This window comes from Lathyrus oleraceus, chromosome 6 (assembly GCF_024323335.1).
Source record: "Lathyrus oleraceus cultivar Zhongwan6 chromosome 6, CAAS_Psat_ZW6_1.0, whole genome shotgun sequence".
Lineage (NCBI taxonomy): Eukaryota > Viridiplantae > Streptophyta > Magnoliopsida > Fabales > Fabaceae > Lathyrus > Lathyrus oleraceus.
Window position 1 is genome coordinate 174,216,161 of NC_066584.1, and position 21,157 is coordinate 174,237,317.

General features: G+C 44.5%; 2 protein-coding genes across 8 annotated transcripts in view; one reads left to right on the forward strand and one right to left on the reverse strand.

Annotated features, from left to right (window-relative positions):
• Window positions 1-3,869: 3,869 nt before the first annotated feature.
• Window positions 3,870-9,469, reverse strand: LOC127094613 (uncharacterized). The gene is made up of 3 exons (XM_051033423.1): window positions 8,154-9,469; window positions 4,796-8,067; window positions 3,870-4,519 (listed from the first exon to the last, which is right to left on the reverse strand). Exons 1-3 carry the CDS (start codon window positions 9,467-9,469, stop codon window positions 3,870-3,872), a joined length of 5,238 nt encoding a protein of 1,745 aa, XP_050889380.1.
• A 10,202-nt stretch (window positions 9,470-19,671) lies between these two features.
• LOC127091272 (uncharacterized) overlaps window positions 19,672-21,157 on the forward strand; it is a 48,126-nt gene continuing 46,640 nt past the window's right edge. For all 7 annotated transcript variants that reach the window (XM_051029858.1, XM_051029864.1, XM_051029861.1 and 4 more), the window contains exon 1: window positions 19,672-19,817. The gene's annotated coding sequence lies outside the window, so the exon portion shown is untranslated. The remainder of the gene's footprint in view (window positions 19,818-21,157) is intronic.

Below are 21,157 nucleotides of genomic sequence, written 5' to 3' on the forward strand. Positions count from 1 at the left end.
GCTGGGCCAAGGCTCCTAATGGGCTGGATTAGCTAGGCCCAAGGAGGAGCTGCCAGGGGACGCGTAAGAAGCGTTAAGACCTAGACCAAAGTCTGCCCCCTGGTCCAACTGCCCCTATCCCTAAGGCGACAATATAGGGGAGTTGGGTGACGTGGTGAGTGGGATGCCGTTAAGGCCCTGCCCGACACAACTGAGGTGCCCGCAACGTGGGTTGACGGTGAGTGGATGGAGATCGTACGAGGAGGACCCGCTCACTGTCCGACACGTGTTTAAGGGCCCGGGAGACGTTCGTCGGGCGGACTGTCGTCCACCTGACGCGTCCTCGTGGTCGTGTGGACATGGCCGTTTGGACGTGGGCTTGGCGAGTATTGGGCCGTGCCGTGCCTAGGGTCATGGCCCAGTCCGGAACAGGAGCCCCCCAAGTCGAGTCTCTGAGCCAGAGGGATGACTTATGTTTCGACTAAGGGTTCCCCGCGACGATGGGGAAGCTTGACCGTTAGACAGGCGAGGTCGTGCCAGACCTATTCATGACCGACCCTTTCTTCGGGAATGTCGGGGATGGAGGTGGTCGGTTGATCTGCGCCTTCCTTGTAGTAAACGTGGGTATGACGCGGGGAGGTGGCGTCTTGGTGAGTCGAGGAGATGGATAGGTGCTCGGGTCGCTTCAGCTTCTCATCTTTGACAGACGTGTCTCAGAATTAGTGGGGTCGCTTCGTTTCGCGCGCAAAGACGGCGTAGGCAGGCTAGGTAATGATGACCTAGCGTGTTGGTCTACGTGCCAAGCCCTATAAAAAGGGGTTGAGTAACTTCATTTCCACTTTTTCTTTTTGCTCACGCGTTCACCGGAGTTCTCCACATTCTCTCTCGTTTGCTCTCTCAACCGTCTGGACCGCCGTCTCCGCCCGTCCTCCTATCTGAACCACCGTTTTCTGCTCGGACACCACCGTACCTTTTCAACTTAACTATGTCAGGTACGGTTTTCCACTGTGACCCATTCTTTTTCCTTGTTGTTTTCTGTCAAACGCATGCTATTTTCGTAGAAATGTGGTTAGGTTTAACTTAGGGACAGTGTAGTGGACTGTAGGTGTATATTAGATGGTAGAAAATAGGGTTGGGATCCTACTGTACCGGGCATAAACTTCATATGCCGGGCAACACTTGCATAGGTTGTATGAAGTTTATGCCCGGTCTCCATAGAATGCGCGGGCCACCGAGTTGAGCACGGTTAGTGTCCGTCGCCGCTACGCCCTTTCACTTGACCTGCGGTGGAAGGGTGGATTTGATACGACGTCGAATTCACTCTTTCTGTCTGCGTTTCAGGTGTTACCGGGCGCTTACGACCGAGGAAGGAAGATTCTGGGTCCTCCACCGACGACGCGACAATCGCTCGTCTTCCTGTCGGGGATGGGAGTGTCCGAGATGGTACCGAACACGCCTCCTCTTCCGGGCAGGTCGACTTCTCCTGGGTTGCGGACGAGCCCTTGGAGGAGGAATCAGACTTCTGTGACGAAGCCATCACTGCTCACGCTATGGTCGAGGCCATAAACCGGGAGGATCCACCGAACTGGTATTGCTGCGCCCCCAAGGAAGAAGACCGCATTTGTCATCATTTCCCGGGGAAGCAGTTCACCATGTATGAATTTGCTTTTCGTGAGGCGGGGATGAGACTGCCCTTCAGCTCCTTCCAGATGTCGGTTTTCAAGTGGCTCCGGCTGGCGCCGTCCCAACTACATCCTAATGCCCTCGCATTTATGCGGGCATTCGAGTTAGTTTGCCAGTTCCTCGGCATTGGTTGCACCCGGGCTCTCTTCTTCCACGTGTTCCATCTCCAGAGGTCCGGTTCCCGTGGCCGCCACAGTTGGGTTTCTTTCAAGCAGCCCGTGCGTCTGTTCAAGACGTACGAGGATTCTGTTCGCCATTTCAAAAGCCGGTGGTACGTGGTGATGCCGATTACCCGGGCTGCCCTTCACTCTCTCTACTACTATCAACGGGAACCCAACGGGGAGGAGACGCTGATGTCGAAGATACCGCTGAGGTGGCAGCGTGATCATTTCGATCTCTCCACAGCGCATTACCGGGTCAAGTACGCGATGCTCGGCGAGGAGGATAGGCTCGCGTACAAGAAGCTGGTCGATTACGTGCAGAGCTTCAGCTTGGCGTTCTGGGCGAATCGACAGGGCGTGCCCTACCTGGATGAGGCCGGGGAGCTAATCACCGAGACGCGTTATATCAATACGAAGGCTCTGCTCGAGTGTGATACCGAGGAGGAAGCTCTGGCGTTATTGAGTAGGCAGACTTTGTTTAGCTTTTTATTTCTGTTTATGACTTCGGTCGCTAACGTTTGTGTGTAATTTATTTGCAGGTGCCATGCCCAATGCTCGTGATCGGGTGCTGAAGCTGGCGAATCAGGTCGGCGCTCCTGACCGGGTGCCCAAGAAGAAGAAGAAAACTGCGGCCCGTGTCTCGGAGATTGCTGGCGATGCCGGGGTCGGTCCCTCGCAGGCGGCGAGCGTGATTCCTTCCTCTCCTCCTCGGCTTAACCCGATCACCATTCCTGACAGCAGTCCGTCGCCAGCGGCTTCTCCCCTCCATAAACGGAAGCGTCCGGCTGGGGCCCTTACCAGGTCGTCTCCAGGAGGTTCGCATGGACCGGGCAGCTATCTTCTGCCTCCCTGCTATGTGGAACGGTCGTTCTTCAAGGCCGAGGAGTCGATTGCTGTGCCTGCGCCTGAGGCCAAGGCTATTCTGGACCAGGATGTTGCTGCCCGGAGGAAAGATCTGGCCAGGGATATTGCTGCCGTCATCCGGGTGATGGAGACGGCCATGGTTCTGACCGACACTGCGGTCTCCACCGCCTCGCTGGAGGAAGCCCTTTTGCAGGTTCGGACAGAGAAGGAAAGACTATCTCAAGATCTGTCGGACTACAAAGAAGAGCATCAGCTGCAGGAAGGGCTGCGCCAGAAGCTGGAGGAGGTGGAAAGGGAGAGGGACCAGTTGAAGGCTGCTAAGGCGAGCCTGGAAGAGCAGGTGGTCGACCATCAGAAGCTGACCGAGGACAACGCCTACCTACGGGCTCAGGTTGAGTCTCTCGAGGGAAAGGTCCGTCCTCTGGCAGATGAGACCGAGGAGGAACGCGCCTTTGGCTCGCGCGGTGAGCTGCTAGGGCATATCCGGACCCTCAGCCAAGATCTTGTGGCCTGCTTCAAAGAGGGTTTCGACAATGCTGTCGAGCAGCTCGGGCTTCTGAACCCTGAGTTGGTGACGGAAGGGTCGGCCTATAACTGCTGCGTCCGGGATGGTGAGATCATCTGCCCGTTTGAAGTGGAGGAGGAGCTGGGGGGAGAAGAAGAAGAAGAGGATGAAGAGGAGCTCCGAGCGGAGTCTTAGTTTATATGTTTTTCTTATCATGGCCTGCGTGCCTCATGTATTTTGGCCTTCGGGCGTTGTAATATGGCCTTCGGGCGTACTTGGCTTCGGCCGCCTTTGTCGTTTCTAATGTATGAATATTTTTGTTACCGTTCATTGTGCTCGTTTGTGTTTGATATTTGTTTGCATGAATTCGTACTCTGCTCGACTTTGTTAATCTCCTCGGTTTAGGGAACCGACGAAGTGTCGGGCTTTGTGCCCGTGGGTATCGAAGCCCGGGTCCGTTGTTCGAACCCTGGTCCCGAGGCTTGGGTCCTCCCATCGCGAGCTGGGTGCCCTGCCAGTCTTGGTACTTCGACGTTGGGTCTTGGTCAAGATCCCAACCGTCGGGGAGGGTTGTGTTTGTTGTGTGACCCCGGATCGTTCCCGGGTCTCGTGGTTCCTCCCTGGGGTTTTGGGGACGAAGAGCGTGGCCGTACCTGCCACGTCTCCCCGTGGCGTACTTAGCTGTAATATTGTCTAAGTTTTTCTGCGTTCCATGGTCGAGCGAGTTGTTCTCCTTGTAGGTTTTCTAGGTAATAGGCCCCGTTGCTCGTTTTGTCGCGGACGCGGTAAGGGCCTTCCCAGTTGGCCGCCAGTTTGCCCTCTCTCGGGTTTTTCTGGTTTCTTCTGAGGACCAGGGTGCCGACCTGGAACTCTCTTTTTATGACTTTCGCGTCATGACGTAGTGCTATCTTTTGTTTGAGGGTTGTTTCCCGGAGAGCTGCTTCGGAACGTATCTCCTCGACTAGGTCGAGCTCGGCTCTAAGGGTTTCATCGTTCATTTCCTCGTCTAGGGGCTCCTCTGTCCTCCTCGTTGGCGTCCGTATCTCCACCGGGATGACTGCCTCGGTGCCGTAAGTTAGTCGGAACGGGGTTTCCCCGGTGGTAGAATGCGGTGTCGTGCGGTAGGCCCATAGGACGCTATGTAGCTCCTCGACCCATGCCCTCTTTGCCTCGCCGAGTCTGCGTTTGAGGCCACGTAAGATTACCCTGTTGGCCGCCTCTGCTTGCCCGTTCGTCTGCGGATGCTCGACAGACGTGAAATGCTGTGTGGTGCCCAGGCTGGCGATGAAGTCCTGGAATCCTCCGTCCGTGAATTGTGTCCCGTTGTCTGTGACAAGTGCCAGGGGTATACCGAACCGAGCGAGGATGTTGCGTTTGAAGAACCGGAGAATGTTCTGCGCGGTTATTTTAGCCAGTGCCTCCGCCTCGATCCATTTGGTGAAGTAATCCACCCCGACGATGAGGTATTTATTCTGATATGATCCGGTGACGAAGGGTCCGAGGATGTCCATGCCCCACCACGCGAAGGGCCATGGGGAAGACAACGATCTGAGGTCGTTCGGGGGTGCGAGGTGCATGTCGGCATGTCGTTGGCATTTGTCACATCTTTTGACGTGCTCTTTCGAATCGTTTTGCATGGTCGGCCAGTAGTAGCCTGCTCGAAGGGCTTTTCGTGCGAGCGATCGTCCGCCGAGGTGTTGAGCGTTAATTCCCCGATGTATCTCTCCAAGTATGTCGGGGACTTTCTCTTCCTCGACGCATTTGAGTAGTGGGATGGAGAATCCTCTCCGGTAGAGTTTGCCTTCGAGGAGTACGTACGAGCATGCGCGTCGTTTGACAATGGCCGCCTCTTTCGGGTCAGCCGGGAGTTCGTCTCGTGTGAGGTAATTGTAGATGGGTGTCATCCAACAGTGGGCATCTCCAATAGCGTTGACCTCGAGTGGAGGCGGTAGTTTGTCGATGCTGGGCCGCGGGAGAATTTCTTGGATTACTGATTTATTCCCACCCTTTTTCCTCGTGCTGGCTAGTTTCGAGAGAACGTCTGCCCGTGTGTTGTGCTCGCGGGGTATGTGTTGAACTTCCCATTTTTCAAATCTATCAAGTTTTTCTTTGACGAGGGACAAGTACCCGAGGAGGTTGTCGTTCTTGGTTTGGTATTCTCCTCGCACTTGTGAGGCCACGAGCTGGGAGTCGGTGGATATTTTTACCTCTTTTGCTCCCAGGTCGTCGGCTAACCTCAGGCCTGCGAGGAAGGCTTCGTATTCGGCTTGGTTGTTTGATGTTGGGAATGCTAGCGCTAACGATACCTCTATCAGGATCCCTTCTTCATTTTCGAGGATGATCCCGGCCCCGCTGCCTGATGTGCTAGAGGCGCCATCGACGAAGATCGTCCATTTGTGGGCGCTTTCTGCTGGAGTCGGGCAGTGGGTCATCTCCGCGACGAAGTCGGCCAGCGCCTGAGCTTTCAAGGCTTTCCTACTTTCGTATTGTATGTCGAATTCGGAGAGTTCTAATGACCACTTGAGCATCCTCCCGGCCATATCCGGGCGCCCGAGCAGCTGTTTGATTGGCTGGTCGGTCCTCACCTTTATCGTGTGTGCGAGGAAGTAATATCGTAGTCTCCTCGCTGTGTTGATGAGGGCCAGGGCGACCTTTTCGATTTGCTGATATCGGAGCTCGGGACCTTGGAGTGCTTTACTCGTAAAATAGATGGGCTTTTGTCCTTCGTCGGTTTCTCTTATTAGAACGGCGCTGACGGCCTCGGTTGCCACGGATAGGTATAAGTATAGGGTTTCCTTTTCTGATGGCCGTGATAAGACCGGGGGTTGGGACAGAACCTTCTTTAGATGGAGTAGCGCTTGTTCGCATTCATCGGTCCAGTCAAAGGTAGCCTCTTTGCGAAGGAGTCTGAAGAATGGCAATGCGTGCTGGGCGGACTTGGCGATGAAACGGGAGAGTGAGGCGAGCACTCCATTGAGTGACTGGATCGATTTTTTGGTTTTTGGGGTCGGAAACTCCGAGAATGCCCGGCATTTGTCGGGGTTGGCCTCGATCCCTCTTTCGGTGAGATAGAAACCGAGGAACTTGCCTGCCCGGACTCCGAACGTGCATTTCTCGGGGTTGAACCTCATTTTACACTGTCTCGCCTGCTCGAATACCTTCGTAAGGTGTCGAGCATGGGTTACCTCCTCGTGTGATTTGACGATCATGTCGTCCATGTACACTTCGAGCATGTCCCCTATTTCGTCCTTGAAGACTTTGTTCATCATGCGTTGGTATGTAGCGCCAGCGTTCTTGAGCCCGAACGGCATCACGTTGTAGTAGTAATTGCCCGTTGGGGTCATGAACGCTGTGTGTTTCTTGTCTGCGGGCGACATAGGGATCTGGTTGTATCCACTATATGCGTCCATGAAGGACAAGAGTTTAAAACCTGCAGAGTTGTCAACGAGCGAGTCTATATTAGGGAGGGGGAAAGCATCTTTCGGGCAAGCCCTATTAAGATCAGTATAATCAACACACATACGCCATTTTCCATTATTTTTCTTAACGAGGACTACATTAGAGAGCCAGGTTGTGTACTGGGCTTCAGAAATAAAATTTGCCTCTAAGAGGTCTTTTACAGCTCGCTCGGCAGCCTCTGCCTTTTCGGGCGATTGCTTGCGTCTACGCTGTGCTATGGGCTTGGCTGCCCGGTCTACAGCTAGCTTATGACACGCGATCTCGGGGTCCAGCCCGGGCATTTCTGCGGCATTCCACGCGAAGAGGTCGGAGTTCTCTTTGAGGCATGCTACTAGCTCTTCTCTTGTTTCCTCGGGTAGTCCCTTACCTATCTTCACCGTCCTTTCCGGATCGTCCCCAAGAGGAATGAGTTCGAACTCCCCGTCGGGGATTGGTCGGACCGGGTGTTCGAGAGAGCGTTCCTTGGGGAACCTCCCCTCTCCGGTCTCGTCCAGCCCGATGCGACAGTCGAGGTCGATGGCGTTGACTCCTCGGACAGGATCCTCGGTCTTGAGTTTTTTGTTGTTGCAGTTGCTCTTCGTGCTGACTACGGCCTGTCCTTTTACTGCGGCGTCGTAGCATCGCCGGGCTGCTTCGATGTCACCATGGATGGTGACCACACGTCCCAATTTGGTGTAGTATTTCATCTTCAGGTGGACGGTGGATGGGACCGCAGTGAGTTCGGCCAGCGTCGGGCGTCCAAAGATGCAATTGTAGAGAGACGGACAGTCTACGACTAGGAATTGGATTTTGACTTCCCTGGCCGTTTCTTGTTCGCCGAAAGTGACGAGGAGCTCAACATATCCCCACGGTCTGGTTGTTGCTCCGTTGAATCCTTGGAGATCTGATCCGACGTAGGGGGCTAAGTTGGTCTTGTCTAGCTTCAGAGTCTTGAAGAGGTGGACGTACATGATATCCACTGAGCTGCCTTCGTCGACCAGGATGCGTCGTACGTCGAATCTGGCCATCTTTGCTCTAATCAATAGTGGGATGGCCGAGTTCGGGGATCCGCCCGGGAGTTCCTCCAGGAAGAAGGATATTGGGTTGGATTTTCCCCGGTATTTTGTCAATGTCGCTTTCTGCTCGGGGGCAGTCAGTAGGAGTTCGTCGAACTTGCGTTTGACGGAGAGGGCCGCGGATTCCCCGTTAGTTCCTCCTCCTGATATCACCAGTGTGGTAGGGAAGTCTTCCCAGGGGCTGAGTGCAGTGATCTTGCCCTCGGGCAATGGTTCGGGGGGGAAGAAATCTTCCGGTCGTGACACGCAGAGGGCCACTTGATAGGGAGAGTTGTCGGGGGGTGTGTTTTCCGGGGTCTCTTCTTCTCTGGCTCGTCGTGTCTGGGAGCTTCGTTCTTCCTCGTGTACTGCTTCAGGTGCCCTTCTTGGATTAAAATTTCAATCGCATCTTTCAGGTGGACGCAGTCTTCGGTCACGTGTCCGTGACTTCTGTGGAACCGGCAGTACTTTGATTTGTCGGTGTGGGGCTTTGGTGCAGACGGTTTTGGGAACCTGACCCTGCCCTGCTTAAATTCAGAGTTGATACATTCTGCGAGGATACGCTCTCGAGGAGCTGTCAGTAAGGTGTACTCGCTATATCTGCCCGCGGGGCCTCTTCCTTCCCGGAGCTCGCGAGGTCTTTCTTCTCTTCGTCTGTCTCCGTTGCGACGGGAAATGCTCGTGTCCTCGCGTTTTGAGTGCTCGGTCTCCCCAGCGTTACGTCCGCTGCGGGCATTGTGTGCCACCTGCTTTTCCTCGTATCTGATGTAGGCCTGGGCTTTATGCAGGAGCTCGTTTAAGGTGCGGGGAGGCTCGATCCCTACGGCTCTGCTAAGTTCACTGCCGGGTAAGAGACCTCTCTCGAGGAGATACTTCTTCATGTGCTCGGTGGTATCTACCTCGACAGCTTCCTGGTTGAATCGCTCGATGTATGAGCGCAGCGTTTCATTCTTCTTCTGCACTATGGCTTCAAGGGTCGCCTCAGTCTTGGGGTGACGACGGGAAGCTGTAAAGTGCCGGGTGAACATGGACCTCATGACTCTCCATGACGTAATGGACTCAGGGGCCAAGCTTTTGTACCAGGCCATGGCCCCTTTCCTGAGGGTCGTTGAGAACAGTCGGCATTTGAGGTGCCCGGTTATATCATTGCGGTAGTCGAGCATCGCGTTGACGTTGTCGACGTGATCGTCGGGATCTGTAGTCCCGTCGTACACAGCTAGGTTTGGCGGTTTCTCCATGCCTTTGGGGAGCGGGGCTTCCATTATTGCCCGAGATAGGGGGCAATGCAAATCTTCCTCGTCGCTCCTTAAGGGAGACAGTTCGTTGTTGTCGGGGCTGTGCCCGCGCCTTGGTGATGTTCTCGCTCGACCACCGTCACGATGGGCGCGTGCCCTGCTGGCGTGGGGTTCGGGAGAGCGACGTCCTCGCTTCTTCGTTGGCTCCGGACGTTGTTGTATCCTACTCACCGGCTGGGGCCGGGCCTCTTGTCGTTCGGCTTCGAGGGCCATGATTCGTTCGTGCTGCTGGTGGAGCATAGAACCGGCCTGATTGAGGGCATTCACCATGGCAATCATTACGGCGTCTCCTTCAACGGGAACGGGAATGGGATGAAATGTCTCTGCCCCTAAATTGTGGGCGTGAGGGACATCTCCGTTGTTTTGGGGCTCTGGAGACGGGGTGGATGGATGACCGTCCCGAACGTCCGCCTCATGGGATGGCGGGCCGTCGTCCATGTTGTAGTTGACGAGGGGACGGCTGTGATCGCTATGTTGTTCTCCGGCCATGTTGGAAGGACAGAAATGAATGAGCTTTTGATCCTCGTTTGATGAAGATGGGGATAGCTAGTTCCCACAGACGGCGCCACTGATCTCACCTGATCAGGAGGGTGTACCTGCAAAGTGCTCCAATGTTTAAGTCAGAAAAGGTACAGAATGAGGTTATCAGAGTGTGAGTTAGAATACCTGCCCCTTTGCCATGAAAGGGGTATTTATAGTGAGCCCCCAGCGCTGGGCCAAGGCTCCTAATGGGCTGGATTAGCTAGGCCCAAGGAGGAGCTGCCAGGGGACGCGTAAGAAGCGTTAAGACCTAGACCAAAGTCTGCCCCCTGGTCCAACTGCCCCTATCCCTAAGGCGACAATATAGGGGAGTTGGGTGACGTGGTGAGTGGGATGCCGTTAAGGCCCTGCCCGACACAACTGAGGTGCCCGCAACGTGGGTTGACGGTGAGTGGATGGAGATCGTACGAGGAGGACCCGCTCACTGTCCGACACGTGTTTAAGGGCCCGGGGAGACGTTCGTCGGGCGGACTGTCGTCCACCTGACGCGTCCTCGTGGTCGTGTGGACATGGCCGTTTGGACGTGGGCTTGGCGAGTATTGGGCCGTGCCGTGCCTAGGGTCATGGCCCAGTCCGGAACAGTAATGATCCATGGAGTCACGCCATTTGCGGACTACCATTCTATCAATAAAATTTGAGCCTTTTGCCCAATTGTTTATTACTCTTATTTTGTTTTAGTTTATGAGATTTCATTTATTTCTGATGATCATTTTTGAAATAAAAATGTATTTAAACAATCATGTTTTTTTGAAAATCTACAAAAGATATACGTATGTTCCTTGACTTGTGAATACAAAAGAGGAATATTAATGGTAATCCCAATGATGGTAAGATCCTGAAGAATGGAATTCAGTGACCTCCCCATGCCTGATTTTCTTTTACAACAGTATCCCCATCATCAGATTACAAGAGTGGTGTAATCCAAGTGAATCTTTGCCAACATCTCCATCTTGTTGAGATCAGTCGAGTATCTTTTTGTACTATGTTATCGGTCTTGCACCTTTGCGTTTATTTTGTCAGTATAATCATACACATATGCATAGCATCATGATGCTTACTTGAGCATTTTTTTGCATTTTTTTGCAATAATACCTTACCATTCGCTGGAACTTTTCCCCCCGCAGAGTGTGTGCGTCCTTTTTCCCGTAGAGTGTCGACCTTAAGCAGAAAGAATTCATCCTTTTTAATTCCCCACTGAGTCTGATCCTTGTGGAAAATTTTGCTTCAGTTTTTCCCTCCGGTTCATTATCTGGATGGAACCAATCCCCAATTGAGTTCATGCCCTCATTAGATTGATCCCTCTTTGACCACTTATCTCCAGTTCATTCATGGTCTGAACTTTAGTCTCCCTTTGATTGGTTACCTTTGTTAAGTTATCATTTGGCTGGTAGTTGGTAATCATTCCCTTTGGCTTATTATATTTGTTAAGCTATCACTCGGTTGATAGTAGGTAATATTTCTTCTCCCTCTCATTGGTTACCTTTATTGAGTTATCACTTGGCTGGTAGTTGGTAATCATTTCCTTTGGCTTATTACCTTTGTTAAGCTATCACTCGGCTAATAGTAGGTAATATTCCTTTTACCTCTGATTGATTACCTTTGTTAAGATATCACTTGGCTGGTAGTTGGTAATCATTCCTTTTGGCTTATTACCTTTGTTAAGCTATCACTCGGCTGATAGTAGGTAATATTCCTTTTACCTCTGATTGGTTACCTTTGTTAAGCTATCACTTGGCTAGTAGTTGATAATCATTCCCTTTGGCTTATTACCTTTGTTAAGCTATCACTCGGCTGATAGTAGGAAATATTTTGTTTACCTCTGATTGGTTACCTTTGTTAAGCTATCACTTGGTTGGTAGTTGGTAATCATTCTCTTAGGCTTATTACCTTTGTTAAGATATCACTTGTCAGATAGTAAGTAATATTCCATTTACCTCTGATTGGTTACCTTTATTAAGCTATCACTTGGCTGATAGTTGATAATCATTCTCTTTGGATTATTACCTTTGTTAAGTTACCACTCGGTTGATAATAGGTAATTGTTCCTTTTACCCTTTGGTTGGTTACCTTTGCTAAGCTATCACTTGGCTAGTAGTTGGTAATCATTTTGTTCGAGCTTATTGCCTTTGTTAAGCTATCACTCAGCTGATAGTAGGTAATATTCCTCTCTTATTGGAGTCAGGGTTTTTCCTTCTTGATAATTGCTTTTCCCCGACGAAGTCTTACTTTGTTAAGTCTCCCCCGTGTGGTCTTTAGTTCGTACTCTAACCATGCATCGGTTATTTTCGAGCTTTTCCTTTTCCCCCTACGGAATTTTTTTTTGTCCCTAGTTGGGTACCCCTTTGAAATTTGTCTTTCCTTTGCGGAATTCCAGTCTCCTATTTTCTCTAGTAGTTATTTGTCTCTTGTGGCGCTATATTTCCCATAGAGATTCTTGTTAGCATTCATATCATATCATAAGCATCTTGCGGTATCTTAGGACCAAAAATTGAATCCTTAATATTTAAGTCTCTCCAATCTTGTTGAGACGAATATTTCAACCTTCATATCTCCAAATTGAAGAAACTTAAATATGGGCATCTGTCATACCCTAATTTTTAACCCTAAGACCCCACATATCATTTTGCATACAAGCAAGGTCACATCTTGACCCTTACCCTATCCATCTTTGGGTTTGCTTCTTGCAGAGATCACCAAACACCTATTTGCTTTACCTGTGTGTTTATTTGATTAATTGCTTATCTAACCACTAATCAAAATGCCAAAATATGCCTTGTTTCTATTATGTTTATTGTGTAAGGTAGGTTTCCTCAAGTCAAAACATCTCAAATTTTGGTGGCTTACTTCTCAAGAAAAGTCAAAGGTTCATGTGTTTATTTCCATGCCTTCTTCAACAAGTAAGTTCAAGCTTTGAGAAATTTAATCAAGAGGCAATCAAGGACACCTCATCTTAGGTTCATATGATCACCCATGTTCTTTGAAATGCAAGAGCCAATTATGTTCCTCTACAACTTCTCTTTACATGACAAGAGCCAATTATGCTTGGACGATCATCAAAAGTTTGGAGACATTATAGGTAATTTGTGGACATAGTGAAATTTGACCTATTTTCAAGTGAATTTTTGCCAACTTTCAAAGATCATAACTTCCTTAAGTTTCAACATATGAAGTTGATTCTTCTTGCACAATGTCATTTGTGATGCCATCTACAAGTTTGCTTCAAGCACTAAGGTCAAATTATGCTTGGAAGGCCAAGGATTTCATTAGAGCATTATAGGTCATCTTCAGCCTTAAAGCATTCAAATTTTTCTAAGTTATGGAACCGGTATTTTATGCCAACTTCAACATACCATAACTTTGTGCTCAAACATCCAAATGCAACCTTTCTTGGCACATTGTAAACTTGACCATGATGTTAACACATTGCAAAAAGAATGAGATCAAAAAGCCTCTTGAGTAGGATGCCCCATTGAGTTGAATATGGTGACTTGAAACTGCAAAAATCACCATAACCCGAAATTTGATCATGACTAAAGTCAACTCCAAGCCAAATTAGCAAGTGTTTTGGTTCTAAACATGTTTAATCAAACCTCCAGAAGTTAATTGACACTCAAAACACATCATTTGGCTAAGTTTTGATGGATTATAAGTCACACTTTCCATGCATTCTAAGCAAATTGGTTTTGCACTAATTGAGCATCATTTGGCACGTATGAGATCACCAATTGCTTCCCTATAAATAGAGGAATATGTTGCATTCATATGCAAGCTTTGGAGAGCCAAGAAACCCCTGCTACAACTTGAAGTTTTTCTAGAAAATTCATAATCGTGTTTTGAATTTCAGCCCGCTTCAATCCATTTTCTTGATTCTATTACCTCCATTGGAGTCCTATGAAACTTTTGCAACAATTCCCAAGCTCTAAGACCTTCTAAATTGCTCAAACCAGATCGAGCTTCGCCAACTTCTGATCACCATCTGGACAAGGTAGTTCTGAGCATCATTTGAACTCAAATAAGTTACCACAATGTAGTCATTCACTCTCTAATGTTTTCCCCTAACTTATCTGGTGTTGATTGATCATGTTCATCATTTAATTTTACTTTTTGTGTTTTGCTTATTTCTGAAACTTCTTTGAAGTTCCCTTTGCCCAGTTCACATAAATGAATTTGAAGCATAACATTGAATTCAGTAAGAGGATCACAATGGTGGTGGTCTCGTGTCTTGAAGTTGCCAAACAATGAAACTCCGGTGAGAGCTCATTGGAGAAGACAACTGAAGTATTTCTCAGGTGGTATGAGTTTGGATCAGACACGTTGACATTTTGAAATGTTTTTATTGGTTAAATTCAAACTGGATACTATGTTTGGCTTACGATCGTTCCATCGTGTTTCTCAGCATTTGGAGTGTTGGATCTGCCACGTCAATTAATGAGGTGTGATCCAACGCTCCTGGTTTTTTCTGATTTTAATTCTAATTCTTTTATTATTTTAAATTGTTTTTTCTTTAAAAATTCGTAGTAATTTCATTTTTTACCCAAAATAATTTCTAAAATTCTCTTTTATTTTTTCATATTTTTTTTCACTGATTTTCTATTTTTCATGAATTTTATCTTTTGTCTTTTATTTTAATTGGTTTAAAAATACTTTTCTGCATTTTAAAATTCTAAAATTTTTATTATATGTTTCTCATTTTATTTCCAACCTTCCATAATTTTCTTGGCCATTTATTTGGTGTTTTGAAGGATTTTGTGGATTTTCCATTTTATTTCTATTTTAAAAATACCTTTAATGCATTTTTATTTAATTTAATTACATTTTTAATTTGTTTGACCTTGTGGATTTCTGTTGGCTTTGGATCATGATGATTTTGACTTCAAGTCTCATCAAACTCAATGAATCTTGGATGTTGATAAGGTGAAAACCCTAATATATCAAAATGGATGATTGATTTTGATGATGACTTGATCAAATTTGTGATTCAATTTAGATGTGACCTCTTTTGTCCCATTTCATCTTCATCCCTTTCTTTTCTTTTGATCAATTGGATGGATTTGTGTCCATCTTGTTCATGATGTGTGGATTGGTGCTTGATGAACTTTCATCATTTCAAATCTATCTTCTAAGTGATCATGAATTATTTAAGGTACTTTGGATTGATGCATAAGTTTTTCCTAAGTGTCATGAAATATGGATTGAAGTAATGGACCATCCTTCTACCCTTTGTGCTTGATCACCCCTTTTCATTTTCTTTTCTTGTGTGACATAGCTTTAGGAGGATGATTTATATATAATTTTTCTAGCATGTATTAACACAAACATTATTATTGACTGACCTCAGATAGTTGTGACTTCTACATAAGTCCAATTATGATTGCTTAACATAGTGCTAAATTTGTCTCAAAAGCTAATGTCATTTTTATAAGTGAGATTGTAAGTCTCTTATTCCTCATGGTATTGTGTGAAAATTTTGCTCCTTTTCCATTTATGAGAGTTACTAGTATACTTGTTGATTTTATCCAAGTTGGAGTCATTCTCATAAATGATGTATAGACTCATATTTTCATGCTTGTGAGTGGATAATTGAATGTTCTCCAAAAAGTGATCAAAAAATCTTTTTATCTTTGATTACTAACATCACTTACTAACACTCTACTTATATTAACTTTTATTTTTAAGTCATTTATTTTATGTTCCTTTATTTTTTTAATGTCATTTACTTTATGCTTTATGTTTAGCATTTCATATTACATTGTGATTATGTCATTTTGTTCTTGGTCCATTTGGACCATTCTTTATGTCATTTTTAAAAAAACTAAAAAAGGAATCTTGTCTCTCTTATTCGTGGACTTGTGGTTACTGTCCTTGACATCTTTATGGAGTTGTGGACTTAGAATTAGGATATTAAGCTTTACTTAGGGACTTGTGACCCGAGACCTTGAAATTCATCTGATGCCTTTGACTTGGGATTTCCTTTGGAAAGCTTGGATTGGTTACTCTGGTTTCATCTGACACAAGGATTATTATTTTTACTTATTTTTCTTGATGGGTGCTTAATTCAAAGGAGGGAATTCTTGCTTGACTTATGTCATAAATCTTGTCATCGCTTGGTTGGAGGCTTAATCCAAAGGAGGAATTCTTGCTTTACTTATGTCATAACGTTTTTCATCTCTTGGTTAGATCTTTCTTCTTTAGCTTTTACTTTACTGCTTTAGGATAGTCCCTTCTTCTCCTCCCCCCTTCTTTAATTTTCAAAATCTTCTCTCTTTTTCAAAATCTTCTTGTTTTAACTTGAACCACTTTCTCAATAAACCTTGATTTTTGTCAAGTGATTTTCAAAACCTTTTCCTTAATAAATGTCAATCCATCTTAAGCATATTTAGATCAATTTCAAAAGACTAAAAAGGCCTAACTCATTCAAACCATTTTGTGCCCTTGTGAATTTTTCCTTTTAAACTTTTTCTCAAGGCATTAGACATAAGTCATTTCCATAGTTGAGTTATAATCCTCCTATCTCCATAGTATTGATGATGATTCTTTTCCATCTGTGGGAGCTAATGGCATACTTGTTGATCCTTATCCAAGTTGAAGTCCTTCTCATGATGATACAAAGTTCTCATACTTGTGGGTGACTAGTCGAGTATTCTCCTTAAAATGACAAAATGTTTTTTTCCATAAAAATGAATCAAAATAAACATCTTTGTTATTTTTACCACGCACTACGAGGTTTTGATCCTCCATTGCACTTTGTTGGTACGTAGGCATGAGACTTTAAAAGTCTTAGAAAACACCAAATCATAATAAAAATGTTTCTTTTCTCATCTCTCCAATCTTTTAACAAACAACACCCTTTTACAAACCAAAATGTGTATATTTTCAAAGTGGTTGCTCTAATCTTTTATTTTCCCATTTTCCTTTGGAAACAATAAAAGCGCGATGATGACTCTTGCTCAGCGAGTTAAGTTAATCAATAACTTAATCTTAATTTTTTTACCGCTACAGGTTGCTCCAAGATTGAGACAGTTTTTCTTAGTGTCTGGGTTGACGATATATACTACATAATCTTATCATTTGATCAGCTGTATCCATTTTTGTTCTAATACGCGTGTTGTTTGGCCGTTCTTTTTTCTTTCTTCGCATCTCATCGTTGTGCCAAACTATGTCACCTTGATATGGAGGTTGATATTCCTCCATTGCTAGCACTGAGAAGCTTTCGTTATAGACATTCATGACGGTAATGACCTTGTAAGCATCAGATAGATGGTTGTAAGTGTCCTGGCAAGTATGTGTGCATGCCACAATGACATGAGAGTAAGGTATACGAAAGGCTTGGAACTTGTCACAGTCGCACTAACTTCTGTTTAGTCTGACAACATATGATAAATTTGGCATCCCCTCATAGTGGTCCATTGTTTCTTATACACTGAAATTTTGCCTATGACGATCAAAGATTGTAACCGCGTGTGTGCTAGATTTGATAGTTTCCTCTTTCATCATTTTCATACAACAATCACTGAATAATTGACCTGGCATTAACACTGCACTCCATCTTTCGCCTTTGGTTGCGAAGGTCGATGTCAACCTAAAATAAGTTGTTCTCACCAATGCGATTATTAGTAGATTTCTAATGCCTTTGAAGATGTCGTTCATGCATTCCACAAGGTTTGTTGTCATATGGCCTCATCGCCATTCTCTATCAAATGCCCTTGTCCACTGCTCTAATGGTATATTATCCATCCACCTTCCCACATCTGCATTTGACAATCTAATTTCGTCATGGTAATATTGAAATGGTGGCTAAGTTAGAGCATACCCTACATTCACCACTTTTTTGCGAAGGTTCTTGTCTTTAATTGCACACATGAAGTTTTGTGCGATATGTCTAATGAAATAGACATGGGTAGAAGGAAGATTATGCCATCCGTTGTCATGGTTATTGTAAGCATTCTCAATAGCAGTATGTCTATCTGAAATCAAAAAGAGATTGGTTTGTGGAACGACATATGTTCTGAGATGACTAAGGAAGAAACCCCAACCACCAACGGTTTCACCTTCAACCAGAGCAAAGGTAATGGGAAAGACATTATTGTTGTCATCTTGTGCAACAACCATAAGCAAAGTGCCCTTGTATTTTCCGTATAACCATGTTTCATCAATTTGAATAATAGGTTTGCAGAATGCGAAACCTTTGATGCATGGTTGAAACGCCCAAAGGAGACAGTGAAAAAATCTATTTCCACAAACACAAGTTTCATCTAGCGTAAATGCTGGCAATGTCTCCATAACTGCAATAATCCCCGATGCGTATGTTTTAAGTGTCCATAAAAACCATGGTAATTCTTTCTATGAATCCTCCCAGTTGCATATCGAGGGTAAGGCAGTAAATGGGAAAACCAACTATGCGAATTCAATTTGCATGGAACTCTTGGGTGTTAACTTGTTAGATGATAATTTGAGAGGTCAATGTATACTCCTTTCACGCCTTAAGGCATATTACAATAACTTACAGTTAGATGAAAATTCTACCGAAGACGCTCAAATAATTAAAACTAGGTGTTATATTATGCTTTTAATTGGTTTATTTTTATTTCCCGAAGGTAGTGGTTCTAGTATGCATGCTATGTATTTACCTTTATTAAGACATGTAGATAGAATAAGAAGTTATAGTTGGGGGTCCGCTTGTTTGGATTATCTTTATAGCTCTTTGTGTAAAAAATGCACACAAAGACACATCTATATTTTTTAGATGTGATGTTTTGCTCCAAGTATGAGGTTGGTCCAGACTACCGTCCCCAGTGTTCGTCAACCACAACCCGTTCACATTCCCTACGCATAAAAGTAAGTTCTTAATAATGGACTATATTTACTTACTTTACCGATTCCTATCTCTAATAATATATTTACTTTTTTGGTGCAGATGGTCGGCTCGTGGTATGAGTTACAACAGATGTCATAGACACTGTATTAACCAGTATCACAATCTCCTGGATCACCTTCGACCAACAAATGTATTGTCATGAACCAAATTAATTCGTAATAATATGTACCTATACGACCCACGTCAGGTAACTTACACACAAGAAGGTTCAACATTTAACCCCTAATACATTGTCGGACCGGTTACTCACAATCCTCTACCCATTAAAATTTCTGGCCCACAAACAGACAAACCTTCGACCTTAACATGCCAAACACCCAACTACAATACCAAGAGCATACCTCGTACCATCACCAACAAGTAGATCATCATTAAGACATCCAACATCGATATGCACCCAACGTATCACCCTATCATAGCCGCCTTAGCCAAAACACTCAGCGATCATTTAACACCAACCATCCCTCCTCCTCCTATAGCCAAGAAGCCCGAACATCACAAAACCAAAATATGAAACAATCATATGGATACCAAACACCACAACAATCATTTCAACATTTCCTCGACGCGTCATTCACACCAATGTCGCCCTTTAATCGTCCTGGTCGCCCTCCAATAACTCAAACACAACCAACTACTCTGGCATGAGTCACGAACTTAACTATGACGGTAGTGCTTCATTGCATACATAGGACTACACATATTTGTTTGAATATCTTAGGGAATATCCTGTAGCTGGTGGTGATGTTCCTGGCCCTTAAATCTTCAAACATTTGGGGTGAATCATCAACGTGGGTTAGAGTCACGCGTTCGGGTAGCTAGGGGATGCGGTACCGGAGGTCGGTTAGGTCATCCCGGTCAACGACATTAGTTTTTTTGGTATTCGTATGTAAATTCATATTAATATTAATACCAATTGGTTCGATTTCAACTTTTATATAAAATATACATTGTTTTAAAAAAAAATACACAACATACATAAGTGTCAGTCCAATTGACGTATTCTTTTAAACCTAACACATAAGTGTCAATTAAATTGATAACACTAAGTGCATAAGTCAATTCAATTGACGTCAACTCTTTAACTTATAGAGCATGCATCAATTCATCTGACACCAATTTTTTAAAATGAGTTATTTTGAAAAATTATCTGAAATATAAATTATTTTGGATTTTTTTTTAAAACTGAACTATTTGCGTAAAAAAATTCAAAAATCCTAATTATAGATATATATTTTTTGAGAAAATAATTATGGATATAAATGAAAGATATAGAAGAAGAAGAAAAAAACACCGTAGTCTTGGTTCAGTTTTCTTCTCTGATTCTCAAACTCTGGAACTCTCTCGTATTCCCCTTCTTCTCACCCAACACTCACCGCTAGACCTCAGATTCTTCTCAAACTTGCGCCATTGTTGCTATCTGTAAGAACTCCATCACAATCTCACTAACTCATCTTCTTTATCTCCAACTCTCGATGATTCTACTGCATATGAACTATCACTAATATTTTTAAGTGGCGACGTTGTTCTCTTTTAATCACTGTAATTGATGATCCACATTTATCTTGACGACTTGTTTTTAGTTTCCCCTCTTTTGGTACGTTCCTGATAATGAATGTTCAAATTTATGCTTGTTGAGTTTGTTTTTTGAATTGCTTTGCTCTATCTTCACTATGATTGTGCGCTAGAAAAACTCCGTTAAGGTTTAAAGTTCAGTCCAAACTGGATCTTCTTCTATTATTATTTTACTATTGCTAGGGGAATTTTGATTGTTTGTGATCTGAAGAAAATGGAAGGTTTTATGCCTACAATTTCAAGTGTTTTTTGCACATTGCAATTGTTATACCCTATACTCTAGAAACGGGGAGGCATGTCATATGGAGCATTGAGAAGAAATAAGGCATGAAAAATATTCTGCATGCGATTGCTTTCTATGTTTCAATAAGTGAATCTATAGCAGGCATTGAATCTATTTGCTAGTACCACTACTGCCATGCATTAATAGTAGATGTAGAGAATCCAAATTGATAAGTTATTAAAATTAGATAATATTTGGTATATTGTTTCCCATGACTTGTTGGTACTCTAGAGACTAGAGCTAACATGTCCAAGGCGATCAATTGAAAAATTGTTATGAATTATAATGCCAAGCTAGGGCACAATTAGGATAGATAATAAACGGCAATTCAAGCAGTTAAGAGTAGTTAATGTGGACTTGAGAAAGGTGTTTACACGGAAAAAGAAGAAATCAGTAATGTATTTGACTAATTTGCATCGATGTACCCTATAATTGACTACTCGATGCATAACATTCATAGATGAAATAGGAATTTATATGTTCAATTTACAAAACCCTAAGATGCTTTGTTGAAAAGAACTTCAATGCACTAAATGTTCAATTTACTTAGTCCCTATCAAAGCCAACATAAATTTTCAAGTCAGCATTGATTGCTAATTTCCTCTAAAACAACATTCTCATTAATTGATAATTTGATATATAGTTCATTTAATATGCCAACCCTTAGTCGCCTCACTATGGCTACAAGTTGCGTCTCTAGGTACATTTAGTGCTTGGGTCTCATTACTTGGTAATAGCCCATTCATTGTGGGTTTATTCCATCTTTAAGGTGTGTTTGGTGACCTGTTCTTATTGTTAGATTTCTTCAATGATGAATGTAATTAATGTAACACACTCATATATCATGTAAATAAATGAACATTTTCAAAATCTTAAGATGTTAGAAGGAGTTCAATGACTGATT